The sequence below is a fragment of the Falco peregrinus genome, chromosome 7 (assembly GCF_023634155.1).
Source record: "Falco peregrinus isolate bFalPer1 chromosome 7, bFalPer1.pri, whole genome shotgun sequence".
Lineage (NCBI taxonomy): Eukaryota > Metazoa > Chordata > Aves > Falconiformes > Falconidae > Falco > Falco peregrinus.
This window is the reverse complement of record NC_073727.1, coordinates 67026911-67052350: the sequence shown is the minus strand read 5'-3', so window position 1 is coordinate 67052350 and position 25440 is coordinate 67026911. Positions and strand designations below refer to the sequence as shown.

The following is a 25440-nucleotide window of genomic DNA, read 5'->3' as shown; positions in this document are numbered from 1 at the left end:
GAGAGTCTTCGGTATTCCTCCTGCCACCCTGCACACAGGTGCAAAATTTGGAATAAAAAGAAGAAATCTCTAAAGGTATTTTCTTGTCGTTTTTATGTTCTTGATTTATTCTGTGACAGGTGAGTATCTATGAGTTAACAGCTGCATAATTCTTGTTTCCAGTCCTGACACCTGTCTGGGTGATTAGAGTAACAGAACCCAACTAGCATCAAATGATCTTTGTTTATTTAACATTAAGAAGTCAATGCTTGAATAGATAATGTCAGAAAATTAAACAGGGAGGTAGGATACCAAAACAAGTTCTTTTGGACACCATTTGCTAATGAAGAAATAAATATAAATTTCACATTTCCTTCCCTGCCGCTGTAAATATATTAATATCTCATATATTTGTCTTTATAATCAATACATTCAGGTAGCACAATAGTTGCAACAATAGTTGGTCCAATTTCTGCAGCAACTGAGGCACTGTGAAAAATAGGGTAAGTATGGGCTCTCACTTTTTCTTTTATAGATACAGACAAGGGTTGTCTATTATATTAGATGAGGGGAAATAAGATATCTTAAAATGAAAACAAATTTTAAAAAACTAAGGACACATAAAATAAAAATGCCCACAGAGAATCCCTCATCTTTTTAAAAATGAAATGCTCCATGAGAAATTTGGTTTCAAAACTGATGTGAATGTGACTGACTCCTCATACGTCTGGCGAGTTTCTCTGCTCTTGAGTAACAACAGAGCTGCAGGAAAGCACTGTGAATGCAAATCTCTCTCTCCAAATTACTGCCTTTTGTCAGAGAATATATCTAATTGCTGCTATCCTGCTAATTTAATTTAGAAAATACTTGTTTATCTTCCTACAATTCATTCCTCCAGACTCAATATAAGGTGACACATTAGGAAAGAGGCCCCTTCTGGTTTTCATACAGAAGATTTTTAGTATTTAATTCCAACTTTTTCCATCGTGTTGATACAGGGAACAACTGCATTTATTCACGTGCCAGAAAGAGATTTCCCTGTTGAAAAGTATTAAATAAATTAATATAAAAAGCAGCAAATGCTTTTCAAATGAAAACAAAGTCACCAGCCATTCTGGCTTAAATCATGATTATTATTAATACCTACTCCTGTGGGTTTAGTTTGTTATGAATGATCAAGGGGCTTTACACGATGAGGGAAGAAAACCTTTCTCTATATGTAGAAGAACAGAACATGTCTGCCAGCTCGAAAGCTCTTCTATAAGCACAATAAAAACCTTTCCTCTGCACTGCATCTGTCTACTTGCCATCTAGTGGTCTTCTATAGGTAGCACCGTACTGTTTGCTGGTGCATGTTAAATACTAATTTCTTAACAGCTTTCTGAGTGGAGACTTAAAAGTTTATAATGAAAAAAAAAATATTTTCGTAAATCTTTAATAAATATTAATAATTCACTGTTTTTCTTAATATCTAAAGCTTAACAACAAAAGATTTTATTTGTATAGCCATTTCATAACATAGTGAAGCTCTATGAACATATAGAACATTAGTGACCCCGCACTACTGTTAAACACATTAAAGTCACCTGTACTAGAGGATTTGTTCATTTCAAATGTATTAGGCAGAGACTTAAGAACTTTGATATCACAGACAGACAAGAAATTATAACATACTAGTAGCATAGATTTCTTTGTGCTAGATCTTTAATCTTAGGTCCCATTTCTGACTTTTAAATGAAAATACATTGCTAAATCTTAATCCTTTCACGAAATGTTTGAATCAGACTGTGTTTAGCAAAAAAATCAGTATTGCAATTAATACAACTTGAGCAATCCAAACATCTTTCATAATTATAGATCTCACTAGTAAAAGACAAATTAAAAAAAGGAGCACATGCTATCAGTATCATCAGTTGGTATTGCGATCAGGATTTCCCAAGATACTTGTGAGCAATTTATGTCTTTTTTTTTTTTTTTCCCCCTCCCTGCTTCAGCAGAGCCACCAGATTATGTTGATTTTGACAAAAAGGGAAAGAAAAAAGAAAAAAAAAAAAAAAAAAGCAAGATGTACTATTCTTCTATCAGGGCCACAGAGCAAGTGCAGTAAAGAGAAATCTTCATCAACAAACAGAATTACTAATTTTTACCCTCGCACAGAGATCCTGAGGCTTAGTGGAGAGGTTCTGAGGCATCTCCCTGCAGCGAGTGGAGAGATTCAGAATAGCAGTAGCAGCCATGTGCGCTGCCTCCATGTCATGAGTATAGTCAAAGCTGCTCTTGCTGCAGGTACTGCTGGCACTGCTGCCTCCACCACAACTCATATTGCTGCTGCTGCTAGGGGCATAACTGCTTGTTGTGCTGCTGGTTGGACTTGAATTCTTACAGTAGCGTTTAGCTGTGGGAAGAAATATGACAAGGATGACTCAAAAGAATGAACATTCTGCCTAAGTGAAGAGAAAAACAAACTGCTGGAGGTGAAATTTATAATGAGCAACAGTAACTGATGCCAAAAATAAAGCCCACAATAAGAATGATGGCTGTATTTCTTGATTTCTGTCTGTGACTTCTATATGCTACATATGTGATTTTACATGAAATAACCTCCTGTAAAAATATGCATGATGTGATCATGAATCGTTCTGACAAACAGGCTGGATTTAGAAAACAATAAAAACATAGAAACACTGCTTTTACCCCACATATATAGTCAGACAGAAGGTAGGATCTGCTTAGCTCATTCATTTTTATTAATAAGGGCCAACATAACACTACGGGACCTTTTCCTGTTTACCTAAGTCAAGGGTTATTTAAGGCCTAGACCCCCCCAGCTGCTCGGGATCAAGCCCCCTGTGAGGCTGTGAGGCTTGGTCTCTGGGCCACAGTGCTACCCGCATGTCAGCAGACACCCCGTGCTTCCTAAAAGTTTTCCTCTTACATCACAGGCAAATATCACAACACTGGCCATCAGAAAGGAGAGGAACGGGACGGAATAAGAAAGGTGGTGGTCACACGTGAGTTTTACCATGCCTTGCACAAAGGCAGGAGCAGTAGCTGTATAAACGGAAACAGATACAAATGAAGCATCCCCACCTTCAAATAACCCAAGTGCCTACAACCCTTTGTAGAAACAGCAAGGACGGAAGGCGCCCATTGCCGCTCACCCCACGGAGAGCAGCACTCAGCTGCACTCGGACCGACCGCTGCGACCAGGTGCGGGAGAGCCGAGGCGCTGACAGCGCTCACATCCAGCCCATCCCGACACAGTGCAGCGCTGTCGCTGCTTTTAAGAAATGCTCCTTGCAGCCAAAGGCATCATAGTAATAATGGAAAACAGCCCTATTAGCCCCCTTATTTCTCCAGCCCTCTTCCCAAATAAACTGTTTTAGAAGTGTTTATATAAAATGCAATCAATTGTGAGCTCGCTTCCTAAATCTAAAAGTTTATGTATTTTCAGAAAAAAAAAATATTAAAGTCAAGGTCAGAGGATACACACACGCATATTACAGCAACTACGTCCCCTTAAGATGGAAATGTATACTGCAGAGATCATACCTTATTGCACGGTATAACAATAACCAACTAGCATGCTGATTAGAGAGCCATACAAGAAAGGTCAGGCCCTAGCTAGAGCTCTTCCGTGATGGGCGCCATTTAAATGCCAGGCTTTTCAGGTGTATTTGTCTGAGCAGACACACATATAATAATCTGCTCCCATGAGCACAGCCCATTTGTGAACCACAGGCTGCTTTGGTAGGCAGGCAGGGTTCAAAAGGAGAATCTGAAAGCAAAATATCTCTGCTAGAGCTTATGTCATCCTCCTTTCTCTAAAAACTCAAAAAAATCACGGCGTTATTTTTACTGTAAAGGAAATAGCATTTCACTTAATTCGTAACAGATGGAGTTTTCTCAGGAAAGCCACATAATGCACAGGGTGTGATTTTTTTTTAAGTGAAGTGCATGCTAAATATTCATCACATTTCTTTGTTTTGAACACATAGTAGCACTACTCTAGCAGGGTATCCGCTAATAATAAATCTGTGAACTATTCTCCAGAGTTCCATTATTAATATAGTAGTCAATGGTGGTCATTAAAAATTCAGCATTTCTCCATTGTTAGTGTGTAACCATATCCAAGACACACAAGAATTTTCCTATACTGAAGGAAATGATTGAGTAATTCAGTTTCTACTGTGTTAACACAGCAAGCACCCTGTACCAATGAACTTGCCAAATTAGAAATATCTTTCAAAATTCACATGAACAAATAAGACTTCCGTCACTTGCAAAAAATGTTAAGTCTTGTTATAGCAGGTCACATTTAGACAGACATAAGAGACATACTACATGGGAATTTATATATATATATATATATGAGAATGTGTGCTAAAGAAAGGGAGGGAAAGAGGCAGCTTTATACATAGGACTAACCATCAGAAACTCATGCACACTCTGATATGGACTCCTCTGTGGCCTTGGTCAAACTATATTATCCTTCAAATTAATTTTCCCTATAAATAGAAAGATGCTTCTAAAATTTAGTTGTGTTGTGATTCATTTGCAAAACACTTCGAAGACATAAAGTGCTATAAGCATGCTATGCAATTATTAGCTTTTAGATTACCAATAATTTGAACAAAAGGTACTTAGAGAGAAATGGCCATGGTTATTTTAACTTTACTGTAGCTGTACATTTTCAGATGAGTCACATAACCCAGACTGTTCATTTCACATTAGCTTTTCAGGAGAAACAAAGATCATCAATTCATAATGAACCAAATCAACTTGATCTCTAATGATGGGAAAGCTGCATTGTTTCAATACCAGATAATTCCGCTTGATACACTGCCCAACCCTGTGGCACCAGGTTCTGGAAGCTCTGCGGTCCACCTACACTTTGTGATCCGGAGCAAAACCAAATGTGGAGAACACCTTTCCCATTAAATAACAGACACAGATCTAACCAGCATACCCAAACTGGCCTCCCATCAGACGTGCCATGGGGCTGATTACAAAGTTCTCGAAGTCTACAGGCTCCTCTTGCTAATTAAAATGGAGGAGTGGAAGCGATCCCAACAATGTAAATGACCAAAGAAAGATACCTGGAGTAGCATTAAATTCTGCCCAGGCACCTTCATCCCTTAGTACTGCCTAAACACTGAATGTGTTACATAAATTAATTACAGTTTCAATGCTTTTTCTGACTTGCACAATAGGAGATTCATCTCACCTAACTTCAGATATCTGACCTAGTTATTACAGGCTTCCTATACACACAGTGGAAAAAAATAAGAACTTCCAGGCAGTGATTCACCTGACCAGTTTTAAATAGGTACTTCAGGAGGAGACTAATTGAATCAGAGAAGTGTCTCTCCTTGGATCTGAAAGGGGTGATGAGCTCAGATGTAGTTACTGACATTAGAAAAGTCTAGATATGGTCAAATGAATCCCACCCCTAACATTTTCTCAGTGTTTTGGTAGAAGGACCCAGGACTATCAGTGGAATGAGAGGAGTTCCTGACATCACCTGAGCAACTGAAAGAGTTACTGTCTCCTCTGCCTTGCTGTGTCCAGCTGTTCTTATATCTACTGCTGTATACTATAAATCAAACACCCAATACACTACTAAACTGATTTCAAATTAAAAACAACCCCACAAGCAGATTTCTCAAGAATTATCAGAGCATCCTACCCCACCACAAAGTATCCATTTTCTGTTCAGTTTTTACTAAACTTACTGGGGAAAAAAATCAAGGAAACAAACCAAAAGGAGCTATTTATGTTCATGTCACTCACAACCATACACTTATTGAACATATAATCCCTTTCTGTGATGATGGAAAGACAGTGCTAACTTACAATTAAAAAAGCATTGAGAAATTAAATTACTGATTTTTCATATGCCTAGACTTATTTGTCTCATCTTAAATAGTCAGAAAACCTTTCTGTCAAGTTCACCCAAAACCTTAGGCTTATTTTCAGGTTTTTCAAGTTGAGTGTTCAGAAATAAATCTGTTTTTATGTGAAGGTGTTTTGCCAACATATATAATAGGTGTGCGCTCTGTACTTCCATAATGGCTTTAGTAGCAATAATTATTTTTTTTTACATGCAAATATGAAATCACCTAAAAATACTTCAGTTTCTTGAAGGAAAAGTGGCTCTTTTAAGTGAAGAGCCTCTTCCTGAAACCTCCTTCAGTTATTCTACAACTGTTAATAAAATCCTTGTTCCATTGAAAATCAGTGCCAAAACTGACCAATTTCAGTGTGCCCAGGATTTCACTTCATCGTTCTATGTATTTAGCTGATTTTCCTGGGGAATTTCAAAACCCTTTGCCAATTTAAGCCAAATATGATGGAGTGCTTACAGAATATCAGAGATGTGAATCCTAAACGTTTCATGAAAACCACTGAGAGGGTACAAATGAAAACGCAAATTATGTCCCATTTCTGGAACCATGTTGACATGTCTGTCTGGCCAGACAGCACACACATCACTTGGAAGCAGGTACAGTGTGGGCCATCTCCTGCAGTCAGGGGTATGGAACAAATCCATAGGGAATTAGCCTTCCTTGGGCAAACAAACTGCTCCAGCTATAATGGGCTTCAGCAGTTCTGAATACACAAGAACCACATACACTTGCTGTACCAGCATGCACACATATACAGCGTCCCTCAGTCCTCTCTGGCTCACGTGACTGAGCAGTGAAACAACCTCATCCCCATCTTATCTCCAAGTAGAATTCCCATTTATATCAAAGTAAAAGAAGTGTGCATAAAGACAGTGACCTATATCACCCTAGCCTTTCATTATTTAAGGCCATTGTTAAACTTGTGTTCAATGTTACATGTATTTTAAAGTTCTGGTGATTTGGAAAAAAAAGCGGAGTGTTTAATTATTGGCTGAAAAAGGGTCTTAAATGAGAAATATATATAATTCGTTTAAGCATCAGTAATTTGATCTGAAAATATGAATGTCCACAGGATCCCCAGCAATAATGTGATTCTTTCCTTTCTGCTAGAGTAGACAGAGCATATACACAACAGTTAATATCTCATTTACCTTATATTAATGTACACTCATTAGCTTGCTAACCACAGTTAGATTTAGTGCTTTAGCTTTAATAATGTTCAAGCCCTTATTCTGCTACTGGCAAACAAGATGAGTGTATGAGAGAAGAAAGGGCACTTTTACTCAAAAATATGTTGCCTTTCACAACCCTTCGTTTTTCTGCTATAGTGCAAGAACATGCCTGTTGATTCTATGAGAAAGCAAAATATCCAAAATACCAGAAATAGGAAGGTAAGAGCTGTAGCAATTTTCCCTTTCTCCACTTACCTACTTTTGAATGTCAGAGTCTGTGTTCAGGCAACAGCATAAATTGTTCTATAGTATATTTATTTCTGTTTTCCTAAACAAAAATCTGACAACTGCCTGAAATCTCCTATGGTAGTCAGTGAGTAGTATCAAATATTTTAACCAAAAACCAACCTGTTAACATTGGAAAAAAAAAAAAAAAAAAAAAAAAAAAAAAGATAAGGCACAGTTTGGGTTTATATATATATATATATATATACACACACATACACGCACATGTTACATATATATATATATACACACATATAATTGTATTGGTCTGAAAAAATCCTGATGTGCTTAAAAGCTATAATTCAAGTCCTTATTCTTTATTCTGCAGTTCATTTTTTCCCCTCTAATAACATTCCTCTTGCCTGACAGACCCCATCCATTGTCTTCTCCTGAACTGAAGGAACTTTCAGCCTACTCCTAAACATGTTAATTGTGTTTGGTTTTCCAAAGAATTCAACAGGTGTATTCATGAGGACAAAATGAGCAGAAATACCTCATTAAGTAGCAGTGATTTCTGAAGTGCAATGAGATCCAGGTTTTTTACTTCCATATCCCCACAGAACAAGTATGTTATCTTTATGGGTTACCTGAACTACCGTACGGAAGTGAGAATCCTAATGTGACCCTTGAGGCCAAGTCTCCCAGATAACAACATAAGGACTAGCTCTATTACTTAGCTTTTATTGCGATCTCAACACATCCCAAGAGCTTAATAGCTGGAGACGTTCTTTTGCCAGTGCAACAGTCTTGAAACAAGCACCGTATAAAACGCTTTTTAAAAAGGCCTTTAAAATAACTTACACATGACAGCATTCCTCATAATACTATATGAACACCACAAAAACATGTCTTATTTGTATGATGTTTACATATACAACAACATGATTAACTGCAAACTTGTCTCTCATGTATAAGAGTGTGCACCTCCTACCATCATATCCTTTGGGGGATATATCCCTGGATTGCACCTTGGGAGCTATGGCTCTCTTGCCATAGGCATGGTTGTCATAACTGTTATATTCAAACGTAGTCTTAGAGTATTTCTCTAGTTCCTTGGCCAAGTTGGAGCGGGGTGTGGTGGTGGGGACATTGTTTCTGTAGCCATACTGAGGGATCTCCAATTGCTTAACAAAGCACATGGGCCTAGAAATTAAAGATATGTAAAGTTTGTTAGATGCAGTTCAGTTTACTGTGTCTGTGCAAAATTTATAGTTCAGATTAGAAAATCTTAGTTATTTCTTGTACTCAAGAGACAGCAATATACTATTGCATTTTCTTAGTTTGGTTATTTTCAGCAGACAAACAATATGTATTTTCTTGAACAAAGCCTAAACAAAATTAATTCTAATACCACTAAATGTATCCTGTAGCTAAAACTATTTTAAAATCCTACTAAAATCCTATCTTTTTAAGACCCTATACTTCAGGGTTTCCCTTTCCCCATGTAATTGCATCACGTAGCAAACACTTCCTCTTTTGGGAGGTGAATAAAAGACGGGCAAGCAGACTGACAGAAGAAGTTTGGGCAAATTCCTTTAAATGTCAAAAAGAAAAAACAGCACTAGAAGCTTCACTTAATTAATGGAGTTTCCTCTGGGTTTCTTTCAACAGAGTTATATGCTGTTTTCCCACATGCTTTCCAAAGGAGCCAGTCCTGTTTATTCCCTCAATGTACAAATCCATGTTTGTCTTGAGAAATACACAGAAGAGTCTCACAATCTCTGTTGACTTTGAGCTGCTGCCTCACAGGTCCTGCTCACCCTTAAATGCAAGGTTCTGGCAGGAGCTGCGATTCCTGATACACACCTCAAGGAAGGTCCTGCGAATGAATACAGAATAAAACTGTATCAGCTAAATTTCTCTTTAATTTAGGATCAGGGAGGATAGTCAGGAAAAAGCCCTGACTGATCTCATTTGGCCACTGGAGAAATGTGTGAAATCTCAGTGAAAGAATGCTGCAGTGAGCTCCACTGTCACACTGTATAATGCGTGTGGACGCAGAAGTCATCAGCTCTCAAAGCAGCTAAATGAAGGTCAGATCCTTCAGACCTTACCTATATAAGAAAGTGTTGTATGACTAGGTCATAGGGAACAACGCTACACAGTGCTGCACCTACCTACTGTGTAGCAGGAGTAAAGATGATGAACAGCACACCTGAGGTGCTTCTGCTGTAATCAAGATTCATATAATCAAGTCTTTTTCCTTTTTTTTTTTTTTCCCTTTACTGCATTTATAACCAGAGGAAATGGAAGGAACATTCTTAGGAACATAAATTCAGCCAAGACCAGAAGTATCATCATGCTGACTGACAAAACGGAATGTGATAAATAGTAAGAAATAGGTTTTGAATATTATATTATGTTTTTCTGAACGAATTCATTTTCATAGAATTTAGTCAGGATATTTATGTAAAGATCACCCAAGAAATCGTATTAGTCATACTGTTCCTTTTGATTTATGTATGCTCGTTCCTTTAGACACTTCTTCCTCACAAAATACAGCAGGCTTATTTATACAATGAGCTGATATGAATAATATTTTGATCCTGTCCCAAGATAATCTATATTTAGCTAAGAAAATGCAATTCAGATCCTGTACATTCAATGCAAATCCAAAATTTATGTGGAACAGAAGTCCTATGAATTTGATTCCTTTTTAAGTAAGAAATTTTAAATGCAGGTGGGATGGAAATTGGGTTAAAGGCAAATATTCAAGATTTACTCTTAGAACATCTCTGTCTGCCCATCAGTTGCCTGCATGCAAATATTATAAACACCTCCCAGTTTCTTTATCGTGAATACTTTAATGACTTAAAGCTAAAAAGGAAGCAGGAGACAAGATGAAAGCATTATCTGAGTTGCCAATAAAGTCTGAAACACAGGGCAGGCTCACAAGCAAAGGTAAGATTGTAGCGCAAGTTCCTAGGGAGTCTGCCAGCAATCTGGATACTGCATGTGAGCAGTTGCTGCCTTTGTATGGTGTCTGACTTCTGTGGGTTCCCTCTAGTCAGCAGTGGTAAAAGCCACCGCATTTTTGAGCTGTCTTTTTCCATCAGGTGGGAAACGGTGTTATTCCCTCAAAAGGGGCTTATTATTAATAGGATCTGAAGAACCTTTCTCTAAGAAAACTGTCTGGGATGCTGTTTGAAAGGTTGTACAATCCGAATTAGGGGCAGTTAAGATAAAGCCCATCAAAAACAATCTGAGGAAGGAAAACAAAGTCAACAGGCATGACAAAAAATCTTCGCAGATGTGAACCATAATTCTGTGTTCTTAGCTCTGTGGAAAGACCTTTGTTTGAAAAGACGGTCAAGATTAGATGAAGTTTTAAGAGAACATTCAAAGAATGATGTTGATAATACAGTGGAAAACTTTCATTTTAAGTAGTCCTATCAGATTTTAAATCTAGAATACAGCTAAATACTAAGAAACCTACGGGGTAAGTAGGAAATTCTGGTAACTAAGGCTGCAGCACTTCCTCCAGGCTCTTTGAGGCAGCTGGGAGGCACGTACCTATCCCAGCCCACGGAAATCACAGTATCCATGGAGAAATTCTGCAGCTCTTGGGGCACCATCAGCATAAGGCTGGTACAATCATGCAGAAGCCTAGTTCCTTTACATGTATCCCTCAAACTTCAGCTCCTTAGAAATAATATTTTTCTACCCACATATCTCAAAAGAGGAGACAATAGCCCAAAGCTGGCTACAGGTTTGGATAAATGCAGAATCCTATGTAGATGAAGATAAGGGGTATAATCATGTCAAATTGGTTTAAGGTCCTTCTTGTATGAAAATTTAGGACAACTTTTCTCTCTTTCTATCCTTCCTGGCAGTGAGTGGGGGAACAGAGATAGAGAATCAAGCCTGGCCTAATTTTGGGATCTAAGCTATACTTGGCATTTTTCCAAGTGTCCTGCCAAAAGATGTACTACCAGTTTGGTAATGCAAATAGGGCTTCTGGTTTAATTTAAACTGATATTTACTAGTAAAAGCCTGCTGAAAAAACCAAGACTTACCGGTAAATATTAGTTTATTCCCAAAAGATACCAACTTTTTTCACATTGTTCTTAGACTTTGCACTCCAGCAGTCATCTTTACACCAAACAATGCCTAAGACAAAAATGAGCTTTTCAGCTTTACATGTATTTGCCAAAATAATTACCAACCCTCCCCCATGTAAATTGAGTGGGAAATATACACTGCGAGAATTGGATCCAGAAGCCCTAATTCTAACTCTTCTTTAAAGGAGATATATATGTATATACAATGTATATAAATATAAATTCTCAGATTAGGTGAATGTGTGATGAATTCTGCATAATAATAAGTATTATAGTGATTTCTAATACCTTAAAACCCGATCTGATGCCTGGTTTGATTTTGACACATCACAGTTCTGATGCTTCTCTTGAGCTTTAGCCAGTTTCTCTGCTGCAGCAATAGGACATCCAGAGAGGCTGCAATTACAGAAAGGAAATTTAATTGTCTTGTCCTGCATAGTTTCACATTATAGCACTGATCCAATTACTCCTTCTCCTCCTTAGCCAGCATCAGGAAGAATCTGAAGGAAAAGAGTTTCCAAAAGCTTTTTGGTCATATGTATTTTCTCTAGAATAGCCTTCCTTTCTTCTGCTTTCAAAGTTGCATGGTAGATCTTACATCTGCTCTTCTTCTCTGACTGTACATGGGTAGATTATTCATGGATGTCAGCCAGTGAACATACCAGTAGGAGAGGAGAATATAAACTGGATTCTACTGTGCAGCTCTGGTAGCAGACTTGTGACCTTTATTATGCATCTACAAACGTTGCCAATGAAATGGCTCTGAAGATGATTAAATGACACCACCATATAGGCCAAATCTTGTGCTGCTTCACACCTCATTCAGCTCCATTAACTCCAATGTTTTTGCTAGGCATATAAATGAGTCCAAAACTTGGCTATGGGCCTCTGAATCTACATCTTCGTTATGTTATGCTTAGTGTTTGTTTGTGAATATCACCCACTAAAGTATATTTTCTAGTAGTAGATGATGTAACATGAAAAGAACTTCTGCACTTGAATTTCAATTAAATTTGCAAATGCTGAACTATTGTTGAAGTGGCAATAATAAGCCTGATTCTTCTGGAAAAGATTTAGAATAGGGAAAAATAAATACATTGATGCCAGCAGATGGTGCTCTTAGTGAAGCTGTAGAAACCTGTGACCTGACAATGGAGGGGATCCTTTCCTTGTCATAGTCTATTGCGTGCTTGTGTGACCGCAGCTCTCTGTGTTCTCTACAGGAAAAGAAATTAAAATGAAAGGCAAATCAGTGCATTCCCAGATGTTCCCTTCTCTACAGGAAATAAGAGAGAAAAAAAAAAAGAATAAAAAAAGTGAAGCAGAGCAAAATGCCCCAAAAGCTGCAGAAAGAGGTGAGCAGACTGCAGACTGCTCCCCCCAGCCCTCCCTCGCTGCCCTAGTTCTGCAGAGGGGTGAGGGGGCTCTGTGTGGTTTTGGAGTCATGCCAGAGGGCAGCTGCACTCCACTGACATGCTCGTCTTCAGACACCTCAAATATTCTAGTAGATATTCAACCAGAAGTGAATGCTGCTTCAAGCAGCAGTAATTCCCATAAAGCCTTCTCGGGTTTTTACTGCATCTAACTGGCAGCATCACTGCAGAGAAGAAAGGGGCACCAGAGCTTATTGCAGATGGGTTGGTACCCACAAGAGTCTTCTGGGAGACACGGAGGGGCTCCAGTAACCCAGAGCTTGACAAGACTGAACGTCCAGCACCTGTGTAGTCCCTTAAGCCTTCATGCTATAATTAACAGTAAAAAAGGAATTCCATTCCTTTCACCCTCTTACCCACACTTTCTGGATTTTTAAAAATTAGAAAGAAATAAGCAAGATCTTGTTGTTCTGTGGGAAAATTATGATATGTACTAAAAATTATAGTGACATTTTGATAATTCTGTTATTTGACAGAATTTCATAGGCAATGGCATCCCTTCTATAAGAATCTTAGGAAACTATAGAAAAGTTGCTTTTTTCCTTGTTCTTCTTTTGTTTGGCTAGAATACTTACATCTAACATTTCTGGATTTTCATTTCTAAATTTAATAAGACATTTTCATAATGTTTCCTAAACAGGCAAAATTCTCATTCAGTATTAGCTGAATAAGGATTTGGGGTTGAGAATGTGGTCAGTAGGAAAGCTAACTCTTATAATGTCTGTGTACCTCAAATGCTGTTTCTCAGGTATTAAAAAAATCATTTTTAGGAGTACAGTGGATTTTTTCATGCACTATAAAATGATCCCTGAAGAGAGTGAAGCGTGAGAACATGAACTCTGCCCTAGTCCTGATGATGTTGGCAGACTCTTCCTTTTCCCTCCGACATACCCATAAGGAGTCGTACCATTTGTTTCATACCACTGCTGTTCAGCTAGTACCAAAACAAAAAGTAAAAAAACACAAACAACAACAAAAAAAAACCCACCCCAAAAGCTAAGGATGCTTAAAATGTCTTTTGTGGATCAATTCATCCATACCGAAGCAAATGAACACTCGTCCTCCTCAGAAAACACATGAATAAATGTTACTCTTTAAAATGGATAAAGCACACGAAGCACCATCTGTCAATCTTCAGAACAAAACAACGAAACACACACTCACACCCCCCCCGCCAATGGACTGCTAGAAGGGCTGCAGTTTGGAGGCACTGTTCCCTCTAGATTGGCGTCCAGCGACGGCATCCTTACCTTCGGTGGGAATTCCTGTTGCTATTTACGTGGCCCCGGCCTGTGCAGCCTGGTGTAGGACACTTAAGAACATTTTCATGCATGGCAAGAACTTGACAAGGAGAGTAAGAGAAAACAGCAGAGTATGAAAACAAGAAAAAAAAAATCAAATCCCAGTATATATGAAACCATTTTAAAACAAAGCAGGATTCATTAACAACCAGCATTCCTCAAAATACACGTGACACACATAGCCAATAAAGCCTGATGAGGGAAGTAAGTATTGTGACCCTATGCTCATTAACACAGGGCAACAGTGAAAGTTATGAAGGCTACAGAACCTATAAACAAACGTATCTCTGGTGCAACAGTGAAGCAGAAGACTTCCAACATCTTCTTCATACAAAAACACTGAGCAAAGATCAGATCAACAGTAAAGGGTGAGCTAGCGACAGTCCAACAAAACTGTGGACTAGAAAAATTCTTTCAGGAAATGTATGCATTCACAATACATAGCTTTATACACACAGTATCAAACTCGAGAGCTGAAAATCTGCTCTCAAGTTATACTGGTAGAACACTGAATTATTTGAAACATACCTCAGTACAACCCTGATCAGAATTTAACCCTAACTATAAGTCAGCCCAATTGAGCTAGGGGCCAGTTCTGCCCACTTCCACATAGATATATCATTCATATCTATATGACAAGCAGAACTGGTCCTTTAATTTTCACTTGTACTCTCTACAGATGTGAAAATTGCAATGGATAGAAATTTTTTTCAAAAGACTAAAAACTAAAATAAGCACTTAAAAATTGAGGGATGGCAGGAAAAATAAATAAATAAAAAAAAAAAAACTGTGTAAAAAAGAAATAAGTGGTACAAGCTTAAGCAAGTAAACTGATTTACATCTGCATCCATTGCAAGCTGGATGGAAAATGTACTCCCAAGGTTGCTAAGAGCAGTAATCCTCAAAATCATAAAGCTCATGCTATGAAGTGCCGAATTATCAAGAGCTTTTTGGGAACACTAAAGTGTTTTGTATGATGTGAGACATATCTCAATCCATGTCTCAGGGCTGGATGGCAGTACATCACTCCATGGAAAAAGGCCATCCAGCCCTTGCAAATTTTTGGGTTTCTCATACAAGAAGTAGTCTGGAAGCCTGTATTTAGTTCTCACTCAAAAAAAGATCCAATAAAATCAGTTAATTCCTTGACTGAGTTAAGAACTGAATAAAAGCTGTTCAGAGACTTGAGAATTTAACCATGTATACTGATTGAAAGATAACCATCATCATCACCCCATCATCAGTGTGCTAAAATATGTATAGATGCAAAAGCTTTACTCTGAAATTCCTACTATTCAAAGCTGTTCTTGAAACATGCTTCACAAGGCCAACATCACAGGAAAAATAAAATAAATAAAAAAAGATGAGCTCACCTTTTTCATTTTAGTAGGTACAAGAGCATGCAAACAGTTTAAAGCTATATTCTTCTTTGATTTACAAAGTCTTCTAAACAGCTTTTTATTTACCGTTTGTACAAATGAGAGAACTTTGAGAAACCAAATAAATATTTGTGTTTCAGAAAATTACAGAGTCTTGCAAAGCATAGAAATTACTCTATTTGTTCTACTGTATTCAGAGATCAGCCAAGCTACAACAAAGTTTTCTAAAGTATTGCCTCATTACTTCTGGAAGAAGCCACTCTACCATGAAAGAGGAGACTTTTTATGTCTGCCACTCTTGGTGCACTAATCTGCTTCTGTTTTCCTACCCTTCAGAGTCTACTTTCCTTTGGAAACAGGGGACCATTTCACCCCGGACCAGCTTTATAACGTTTCCTTTAGGCTGTTGTAAATCTGTCGAGGTTAGGTCTGTAAGTGCTGATGGACAGTGGGGATTTTAGGTGCATAGGCTTTAATGGAATAACTCCATTTTAAAATTGGTGTGAAAGAAAACTGGGGTTTAGCTAGGTGTTCGGCTAGTGTAAATCAGCATAGAGCAATTAGCTTCAACAGAACTATGCCGATTCCACCAGCCAGGGCGGTGACTTCCAGAAACAGATCCCCCTGCCTTCAAGTGAACATCCATGAGCTCATATGGGTGAACCTCCTTTGCAGAGAATCCGCTAACATGGCAGGAAATTCCACCCATGTGACTGACAGGGGATGTTTGCTCAAAATCCTGAGTTGTGTAACTAAACAGCCAAATTGTTATTTTTAATAATATAAACTAGTTTATATCTCGGACACACCGACAACAAAGGAAAGGGGTTGCAAGTTTTTCAGCTACAATTATTCCTGTACAAGACCACAGGGACAGTTGATGTGACATCAGCACGCAGAAGTAAAAGCAGTGACATCTGGAAACCTTTTTCTCTGTTGACTGAATACATCTATTTAAAAATAACCTAGGATTCTTAAAATCAAAGAATACAGCTTTAAAAGGTGTTCTTTTAGTGTAGAAGTTAGTAGAGAATGGAAATGATGGAATAAAGGAAAAAGTGTAACACAGAACAGTTGACTAAGTTGAGACAAACCATACTGAAAAATGAAAATAATTTTTTTAAATAAAAGGTTTAAAAAGCATGCTAGAAAAATCTTTGTAGTTTTATCCCCCGTTTCCATGAAACAATGTGAACTTACTTTCTGGAGGGACCCTATCTTTGTGTGGGCATCCTGACAAACTGCGGTGATGGGGGTAAAGCCCCGTTACATGGCCAGTTCCATCACACCCAGGGGTAGGACATTTGCTCTCTTTCTTTTCTGTTCTTGAGGGATCTATAATTTACAACAAATGTGTCAAGTGAATGATGCTTTTCACATTTCTGTAAGAAGGTTCATTTAATCATGTCATTTACTCTTTGGTAAATGTTCTTATGAAAACTAGAAGAAAAAAAATAAAACCTTCTACTTCTTAACACATTTCTGATACTTTTATCCTGCTATTTTCTTTTCAGATTGCAGGCTCCTATGATCACAGCATTATCCATTCACAACGACTGGAAAGTGACCTTTTTATAGCAAAGCCATACCACTGTCAACCAATGTTCTGCTGGCAAGCATCAGCTCAAGGGTGTAAGGTCACTTGGAAACTGTTTAGTTGGAGATTCCCTTCTTTATTTGCCTGACGTATTAAGGTCTGCAAATGTACTGTCATAGCAGTTCAGTGTCCTGAGAGTAGCACACCCAGCTCTTTAGCATAGCGATTCAATGGTTCAGCACAATAAATCCCCTTTCCAAGGCTCACTGACAAGACTTTTTTCTTTACATTCCTTATGAAGTGGTAGGAATTATGAAAATATACCTTTGTCTTCAATAAATTATGGTAGAATAAACATCGTAATCAGAATTACTGAAAGTATCACTTGCTGTGTAAATTTGGGGTACTACAAACATACATATATATAATGCTTGAATACTCATATGCTTTGAAGGTTAATGATCTTTCAAAATGTTGTTGGATCTTCTGTCTACAAATCAATGAAAAGTCTAAATAGAGATTATTTCAATAAAATAAAGTTTTCTGCCAATAATGTAGTAAAACTGCTGGTGAGGTTAATCCTGAACTAGAACCTTCTCACATACTTCATCAGCTTGTGTCCTTTAACAGAGCATTTGTAAAATAACAACTCTACCCTTCCAGCCCAGCACGTGATACCAACTGCATCTTATGATCTTGACCACAGCTGCCAGATTTGGAGACTATTGCAGATTTCTGTACTAGTATTAAAGTAATAAAATTCAGGATGCTCTAACTGCTACCATTTTGGCTAAAGATCCACCAGCATCCCCCTTCCATTTTTTTAGTCCATCCTCCTTTCATACCAAATCTGAGCTATCCTCATTTAAGTACTTTATGCTGCTCTTGTCGTTGCTCTGCTTCAGTATTTATGCTTTCATCTCTGGAAAATAAGATTTTGCTACTTGTTTTCCATTAAGTGTTTCTTACATTAAATTCCATCCCAGCTTCAATAAATGCAACCCTCAGTACAATCAGTGGAAATCTGGTACGTGTAGAACTTCGCATACAACCCATTTTTTTCAGCATGAATCAATACAATCCAGAGTTCACATTCAGTTGTGGACTTATTTTTCCTTGATTTCCTTCTGGTAGCTTTTTTATATATATATACTTTTACATTGCAAGTTCTTCCAAAACACCTTCATTTTAGAGAAATTATTTAACTCGATGTAATGACTCTCCATGTCTTAAATCCATTCTTAAATTTTAATATTTAAGCCTTGCCTTTTGCAAAAGGAATCCTTAATTATGAAAGTTTTATTTTACTCAACTTGCATGTTGACTGTAGAACAGTGTTCTTTGTTTCATGCTCTTTAATGATAAATACACATACAAATCTATCTCCAAAGTGCTATACAGTTATCACAACACTCCTGGAAAGACCATAATCTTATATGTCAGGAAATTGAAGCAAAGAGATCAAGAAGTTAAACCCAAGGCCACAGAAGGAGCAAATGTCAGAGGAGGGATTTGAATTCCTGCCAGATAGGCCTGTGCTGAGACCACTAGAACAGCAAGCCAACAGCTACATACATACACAAGTCTAAGCAACTCTTCAAGTCAAGTACTTTGGGATGTGTAAAAGTATTAGGTAAGTGAATAGGTAATGTAAATGAAATATAAATTGCGTAAATATAAAAATATTCAAGGACTGCAAAAAATGTAGATGATTAATTTAGACCATAATGGCTTTTTAAAGACATTAAACTAGAGGAATGTTAGCTACTCCACATTGTCAGAGCTCCACCAAAGTCAATGAAAGTATTCTAATTTAGAGCAGCTGAGGATCCAGACACTTACATCCTACAGTGTCAAGCAAATCCTTCTCTGTATTCAAGTCTATGCTATAAAGTTATAGCATGTATCAGATCCTTAAGAGCCTTTATGGTCTAATGAGTCAGAAAAGATGCTGTATACTATTCTTAATGATTTCAAAACTTGCATAAAATTGTACTTGCACAATTTCCCATTGCTTTTAATGGAAGACATTTGCTAAACTTTCCACAACTTTATACAAAACACTGGACACACTTTTCTGTTAATTGGGAGAAATACTGCATAGTTTTATTCAAATTTGTAACCTTTCCTCACTCCTTGCCACAATGGGAGTACTGCCTGAGTGACAGTTGTCAGAGGACTCAAAAGGTTTTAAAATTCAAAACTTTCAGAAGAAAGCGTGTTTAGAAGACTTTAAATGGCAGTGAAAAAATGGTTAGTGGTCCTTTACCAGTTGTTTCAGTGATCTCTGAAAGCAGAACTCCTGAAGCCAGGAGATAGTTCTCACTGCAAACTTGTGTAGCCAAAAAGTTTCCACTTAACCATATCATACACCTCTGTGGGTATCTCTTCCAGGAGTATGTGGAAGATAATGTGTGAGTGGAGAACAAATGATATAAGCAATTGTCTTACTTAAAACTTCCTCTCCCAACAACTACTAGAATGTTTTCTATGCTTTTTTAAGGAAGGAAGGAATATTTTTTCCTTTCCCCTTTTATCAAAAAAGCATAGAACAATCCACTCCAGTTACTTGGTCCAAACTACCACAATATTTAATCCCTGGTTTGCATTTGGACCTATCATCAGTTCAGCCTGTGCTCCCAAGAGATAGGATGGTTCAAACAAGCTCTAGAATTTACTGAAATAGGACGTCCATACATTTGTTACTGTCAGAAACTGTACAGTCTTTTTGGAGACAGCAGATCTATATGCATAAATGCTTTCCCAGGCATGCACAGACTGGAAGGGCTGGACAACACTGGAGTTAAAAAGCTCTTCAAAAATTAGTATTGCTTCGCCATGTTTTCTGTGGTTTTCTTAGAGACATATAATCAAAGGGAAATGTATCTACAATAGGTCATATGCAAACAACATTTAGCACAACATCCACATGGCTATGCAGTTATACACTAACTAAAGTTGTCTTCCCCAAGTACCCGAAGTTACTACAGCACTCACTAGACCATGTATTTATGCTTAAAACAAACAAAACTTCATTAAAATGCATTGCAGAAGAGTGTTTGACATCAGTAATTCCCATGCTTTTCTAAAAGACTGGTCATTACTTTTCCTTAAGGCTTGTAAAAAAGATCAAAACCTTTCTTGGACCAAGATGTTGTCTGCCTTCCTGAATGTCATGGGCAGATCTTAGAGTATTACTTTTTCAAAACAGGGATTTATAAAAAGGAGAAAAATGCTCACCATCTCAGTTGTAGAAAGGAAACCAAATATTTTTACAACAAATATTAGATGAACCCAGTCCCTGCTTAGCATCTCCCAAGAAATACCACATCCTCAACTTCCACTAAAGTCAATGGGAATCGGGGGTGTTCAGTGAGTCTCAGGAGGTATTGAACACCTTACACAACACTGCCCTACATGTACAGATGTAGACACATTACAGAGGGGTGTGGTAATATAAACACACCATCACCATGATAATCCCGCAAATTAAAAGGCATTCTAAAGTTAACCTTTAGTCTGTTCTTTTTCCTTTTTTTTCTGTTTTTTTTTGTTTTTGTTTTTGTTTTTTTCTTTTGTATTGAATTATGGTCAAGGCAGCACCTTAACTGTTTCCACAATGAATGAAACCAGTGAAGTGGAATGCATATAAGAAAGAAATTGCTATTGATCTCAGCCCAGGCCACACCATGCCTTGCATAGCAAATGGTTTCCATTACCTTACTATCTTAAGATAATTAATGTCTAGTCACTGCCCCTATCTTATGTTATCGGTCATTCTGATACTGTTCAATTTCTATCAGGCAATTCTACATTTTAGATGGGAGAGGCTTCATCAATAACTGTCACTTGATGATAATTTTATAAGTCATGATGCCACCTACCCAATCCAATCTGTAAAATATGCACTTCATAGCCGATTGACTACCTGCTACATAAAACCCCACTTCCAATTTAGTTTGCAATGTAATTATCTTCATTGTTTTTTAATTATTACTATAAAATACATTAAGATCTTGAGAAAAATCTTTGCCTCTTTCAACATGATCTCTTATTTTTTTCCCTGAAAAGTTTTTTAAATTTAGCCAAATGATATTCGCTGAAATATTGTACATATTTCTAACACTGCAGAAGAACTCTTTTATTTTATAATCGCAACATGATGCTATTTTACAATCATGTCATACTACTACAATTTAAATAAAGTTCCCATTATGTGGAATCAATAACTTCATTTCAGAAATCTATGCAAAACTTAACACGTTAGCTCACACCGTCTCATGACATAACATACGGTATATAGAAATATTACCTTTACCATAATATGGCTTTTTGACATGGCCGTCACTGGGTTTAGGCTTCCTGTCATCTCCAGAAAGGTGTCTTGGAGACTGTTCCTCAAATGATCTCATATTATCCCTCCTTCCAGCTTCCACTGCCATTTTTTCTCTCATGGCTTTTGCTCTCTCAGTTTCCAAAGCAATTGCTTTCTCAAGCAGGGTTAAGTTACCTTTTGTCATATCAAACACTTCTTCAGACCTATCTGAAGTAATAGAGGTGGTATCATCGTCTCTTTCGTGACAACCATCCTCCTTTGCACAGCTAGAAAAAGTCCTAGATCTGGGGCTCAACTGTTCTTCAAGTCTCATTAGGTTCATCATATCAGAGTAATTCCGGTCTGGTGTTCTTCCTTGGAAGTCATCTTCTTGCCTGACATGCTGACGAGTGTTCATGTTTTGCTGTTGATTTCTTTCCTGTGGGTTTGTCTCACTGAGTTTCCTAGCCAGATCAAAACACTGGTTCCTTAAGCACTCCAAACTGCTGAGACACACCTCTTCATCACTCTCCTCCACCATTTTTTCTGTAAGTCCATTGTTCACGGGCTTCCCTAGCATTACAAAGTTCATATTCCTATTATCTTGCTGTGAAGTATTGTCTGCATAATTTCTGTCATTAATGTTTTCTGAAAGCACTACACCATGTCCTTGTGCTAATAATTTAAGGGAGTCCACTGTTTCCCTAACAACATCACTGTCTAAATCTAAACTCAGCTCACTTTTCCGACCAATATTTTCATTTTTGTCACTATCATCTTCCAGACTATTAGATGTATTGCTGTTCATTTCTGATTCTGTCCTGGCTCTGTATGCTGCATCCTCTGCAATTTTGCCAAGATTTAACAATGACTTGGCCACCAGTTCATCGTAATTATCATACTCATCATTATTGTTATCGTCTTTTTCTGTGTCTTGCATTATTCGAGTATTGTGACAATTCATTTGATGGTCTTCTGCATAAAAAACAGAAACAAAGAAAGAAACAAAGAAAGAAAGAAAAAGGAAAAGAAAAGAAAAAAGTGGCTACAATTGGAACTGTTGTTGCAATCGCAAGGACAGAAAACAAACTGCATGTCAAATACTGTTAATTATACAGCGATTCTATAACACTAAGGCCCATGTGAAGTTAATTTCTCTACAGCCTATAAGGCTATTTTTGTTTATTTGCCATTCACATGAATTTCTTTCACAGAACCGATAAGAAAAAAGGCAATCAAAATGCTAATTACTACTACTGCTAAATATTATGGCATAAATACTTTTCTCCTTCCGCTTCTGTATTTACAGTTTTTTGGGGTTTATTACAATCATATTACTAATATGACATTATTGCCTATGTTTCCAACTTTTCTTACTACTTTATTTCCTGGAAATATGGTAGATGGCAAAGGAATTAGTACTACTGGATTTATTCTCTTACTGATGAATGCTATTCACCAAAAGAGAAAAAATATGCACCAAGCAGGAAAATACCACTGTTTTAACACCATGCACACCATTAACGCTAGATAACCAGTAACTATTCACAAAGTTCAAAATGGCATTTTACTTGGTGGATCCATCAGTAGAAATCAAAATCTCTCAGTTTTAACTATGAAACTGTGGAGAAGTCAGAATTTTAAGAGTTGTTACAAGAAAGGAAGATAGAAGCAATTATGCATAATATAATTGTAAGTAAATACGCTAGCCCAAATTTATGGTCATACACGTATGATAGGGCTGTTATTTACTGTCCTGTGTATTGTAACATAATGGTGCAGATTTACCACATTTTATTTAGCTTTGCTTTAGTAACTATTGAATAATAGAGGGACAACTTAGTAAGATGGAGCCAATGTGAGGCCCTGAGGGTAAGATTCATCTCACCTAACTTTAGACATCAGCAAGGCAGGCATCTATATCTGAGCTAGTTATTTGATGTTCCCGTCCTTAGTCAGTAAGAGAAGCAGACACTTTAAGGACACAGTCCACCCGATCTGGTTAAAGTATCTTCTTGAGAGTACAATTAATAACTGCTAGAAGTGCCTGTTTCTCTTCATTGACAACAAAGGGAGACAGACCAGATGCCTACCTTAAAGATATCCGTATTTGGTCAGATGAATATAATCCAGGGAACATTTTCTGGCATCTCATGTTCACTCAGAAGTTATGTCATTCTTAGACCCATTCTTAAAACACATATACATTCATCATTATTTACTAATGAATATCTCGTAAATGATATTTTGATAATCAGCTACTCAAGCAGTATTTAAATGCTTTGCATCACAACTGGAAAAGAAAATTCCTAAATCTGTCATTACATTGACATGCTAGGCCAGTTTTTCAGCTGGTGCAAATTGAAAGAAACCAGTAGAGCTAGGACAATTAACACCTGCTCAAGAGCTAGTCTATCAACTCTGATAGCATCATTTCAGCTTAGATGTATTTTCAACACTGGTACACCTAAACACGTAGCATTTTTTAAAGTGTGACTTTCATGTTTTGGGTTAAACAAACAAAGTGGGAAATTTCAGGTAGTAGGTGGCTTGTATACTAACATTTCGATGATAGGAAATAATTTTTTATAAAAGTAATTTTTATGTCAGTGGACAAGATAATAAATCAGAGTTTTAAATACAAAGCTCAACAGCACAATAATTAATATTTCAGCCACAAGATAGCATTCCTTCTACACAGTGGTTAGGGATCCTGGGATGATAGTAGGCTGTAGTTAAGCACCATAACTGGTAGATGACCAGGCTACGTCTATGGAAAAAAATGCTCTCAAGGTAAAATATTATATAATATATATTATCTACTTAACTACAGAGGGAAGATAAATGATAGGGAAGGCTTTACGGTATTTTTACATGACAAGATTTTTCCATGTCAGTAGTGGGTTACCTATTTATCATCAAAGGTGGCTTTATTTTAGTTGTTGTTGTTCTTAAGATAATCATAATCACATTTACCTTTCAGCCCGTCAAAAATTAAGTATATCACAGTATCAGATTTTTCAGGGTAAAAGTAAGGGATGCCACTTAGACTTCCTATTTGAAATATTTCCATCCTGAATGACAGCATAGAAGTAGATAGTTAAGGATTACTGGATAATTAGCTTGTGCTATTTGAAAAGCAAATGTTTTAATACACTAATAATAATTTTCTAAAGTTAAATGTACAAACAATCCCACATTAATTTAAATATCAAGGATAAAACCTGATGCCAAGAAGATTCAGCAGAAACTGATGCTTTTTTGGGGTGCTTCTTGTAACTTGTCTGATGGGCAGTCAGATGTAGCAGAAGGAACACCAAAGTAATTAAAGAAGCAGTGAGCTGTAGCTCCAAAATTGCCAGTGCCTTCAAATTTAGCATGAGGTATCTACAAACACTGGTGAAATCAGTCCAGATCTAGCTCTATAACAGGATACTGAGATAAAGAGTAGGAAAAAACATATTTTCTCAAGCCATCCAGCGATCTGCTCAGGTACACAGTGACTATTCTAGTCCAACTTCTGAAATGTGAAAAGTTTCAGGGTTTGATTTTTTAAAAAAGAGGGTTTGTGTTTCTTTTTACATGAATGAGAGTCATGTAAATGATCACCAATGGGAGGATTATGTTATGCTTTGCCTCCACAACAGTGAAAATATGAATCACATACTGTATGAGTGAAGACATGTAAATTCCCTTTGAGTAGGTGAAGTTGAGTGAAAGCTGTAACTATAATATTTTTTATTCTGTTTGTTTGGTAATAAGCTTTTCAGTTCTTCTGTCCATTCAGTCCTAAAAAGAAGAAGAAAAAAAGGTGGTGGAGGAGAAGAAAGTGTAAAGCGTGAATCACGGATGAAAGAGGCAGGAACACAAAAAAATATTTTAACTAAGTTTCATTCCTCCTCTTTTAATTTTTGGCCTTTTCTTGCATCTACTTTATTTAACAACTATTTTACTCACGTTTCTCTCCTCCATGAAGCTAGTTAATTTTAATGAAAAGGATATTTATGTATACTATGTCATCTCCTCAAAAACATTTGGACAACAGCAACTGTTGGATGCTGAGCCTGCT

At 37.2% G+C, this 25440-nt stretch overlaps 1 protein-coding gene across 11 annotated transcripts in view; it reads right to left on the bottom strand.

Moving 5' to 3' along the window:
- MYT1L (myelin transcription factor 1 like) overlaps window positions 1–25440 on the bottom strand; it is a 305452-nt gene that overhangs the window by 62061 nt on the left and 217951 nt on the right. For 5 of the 11 annotated variants that reach the window (XM_027787854.2, XM_027787853.2, XM_027787855.2 and 2 more), the window contains exons 7-12: window positions 21369–22346; window positions 16720–16854; window positions 14090–14180; window positions 11695–11802; window positions 8277–8488; window positions 2127–2374 (exon numbers count right to left, since the gene is read on the bottom strand). In XM_027787854.2, coding sequence (XP_027643655.1) covers window positions 2127–2374; window positions 8277–8488; window positions 11695–11802; window positions 14090–14180; window positions 16720–16854; window positions 21369–22346 — 1772 coding nt within the window. The remainder of the gene's footprint in view (window positions 1–2126; window positions 2375–8276; window positions 8489–11694; window positions 11803–14089; window positions 14181–16719; window positions 16855–21368; window positions 22347–25440) is intronic. The other 6 variants (XM_027787856.2, XM_027787863.2, XM_027787858.2 and 3 more) reach the window with 3 other exon arrangements.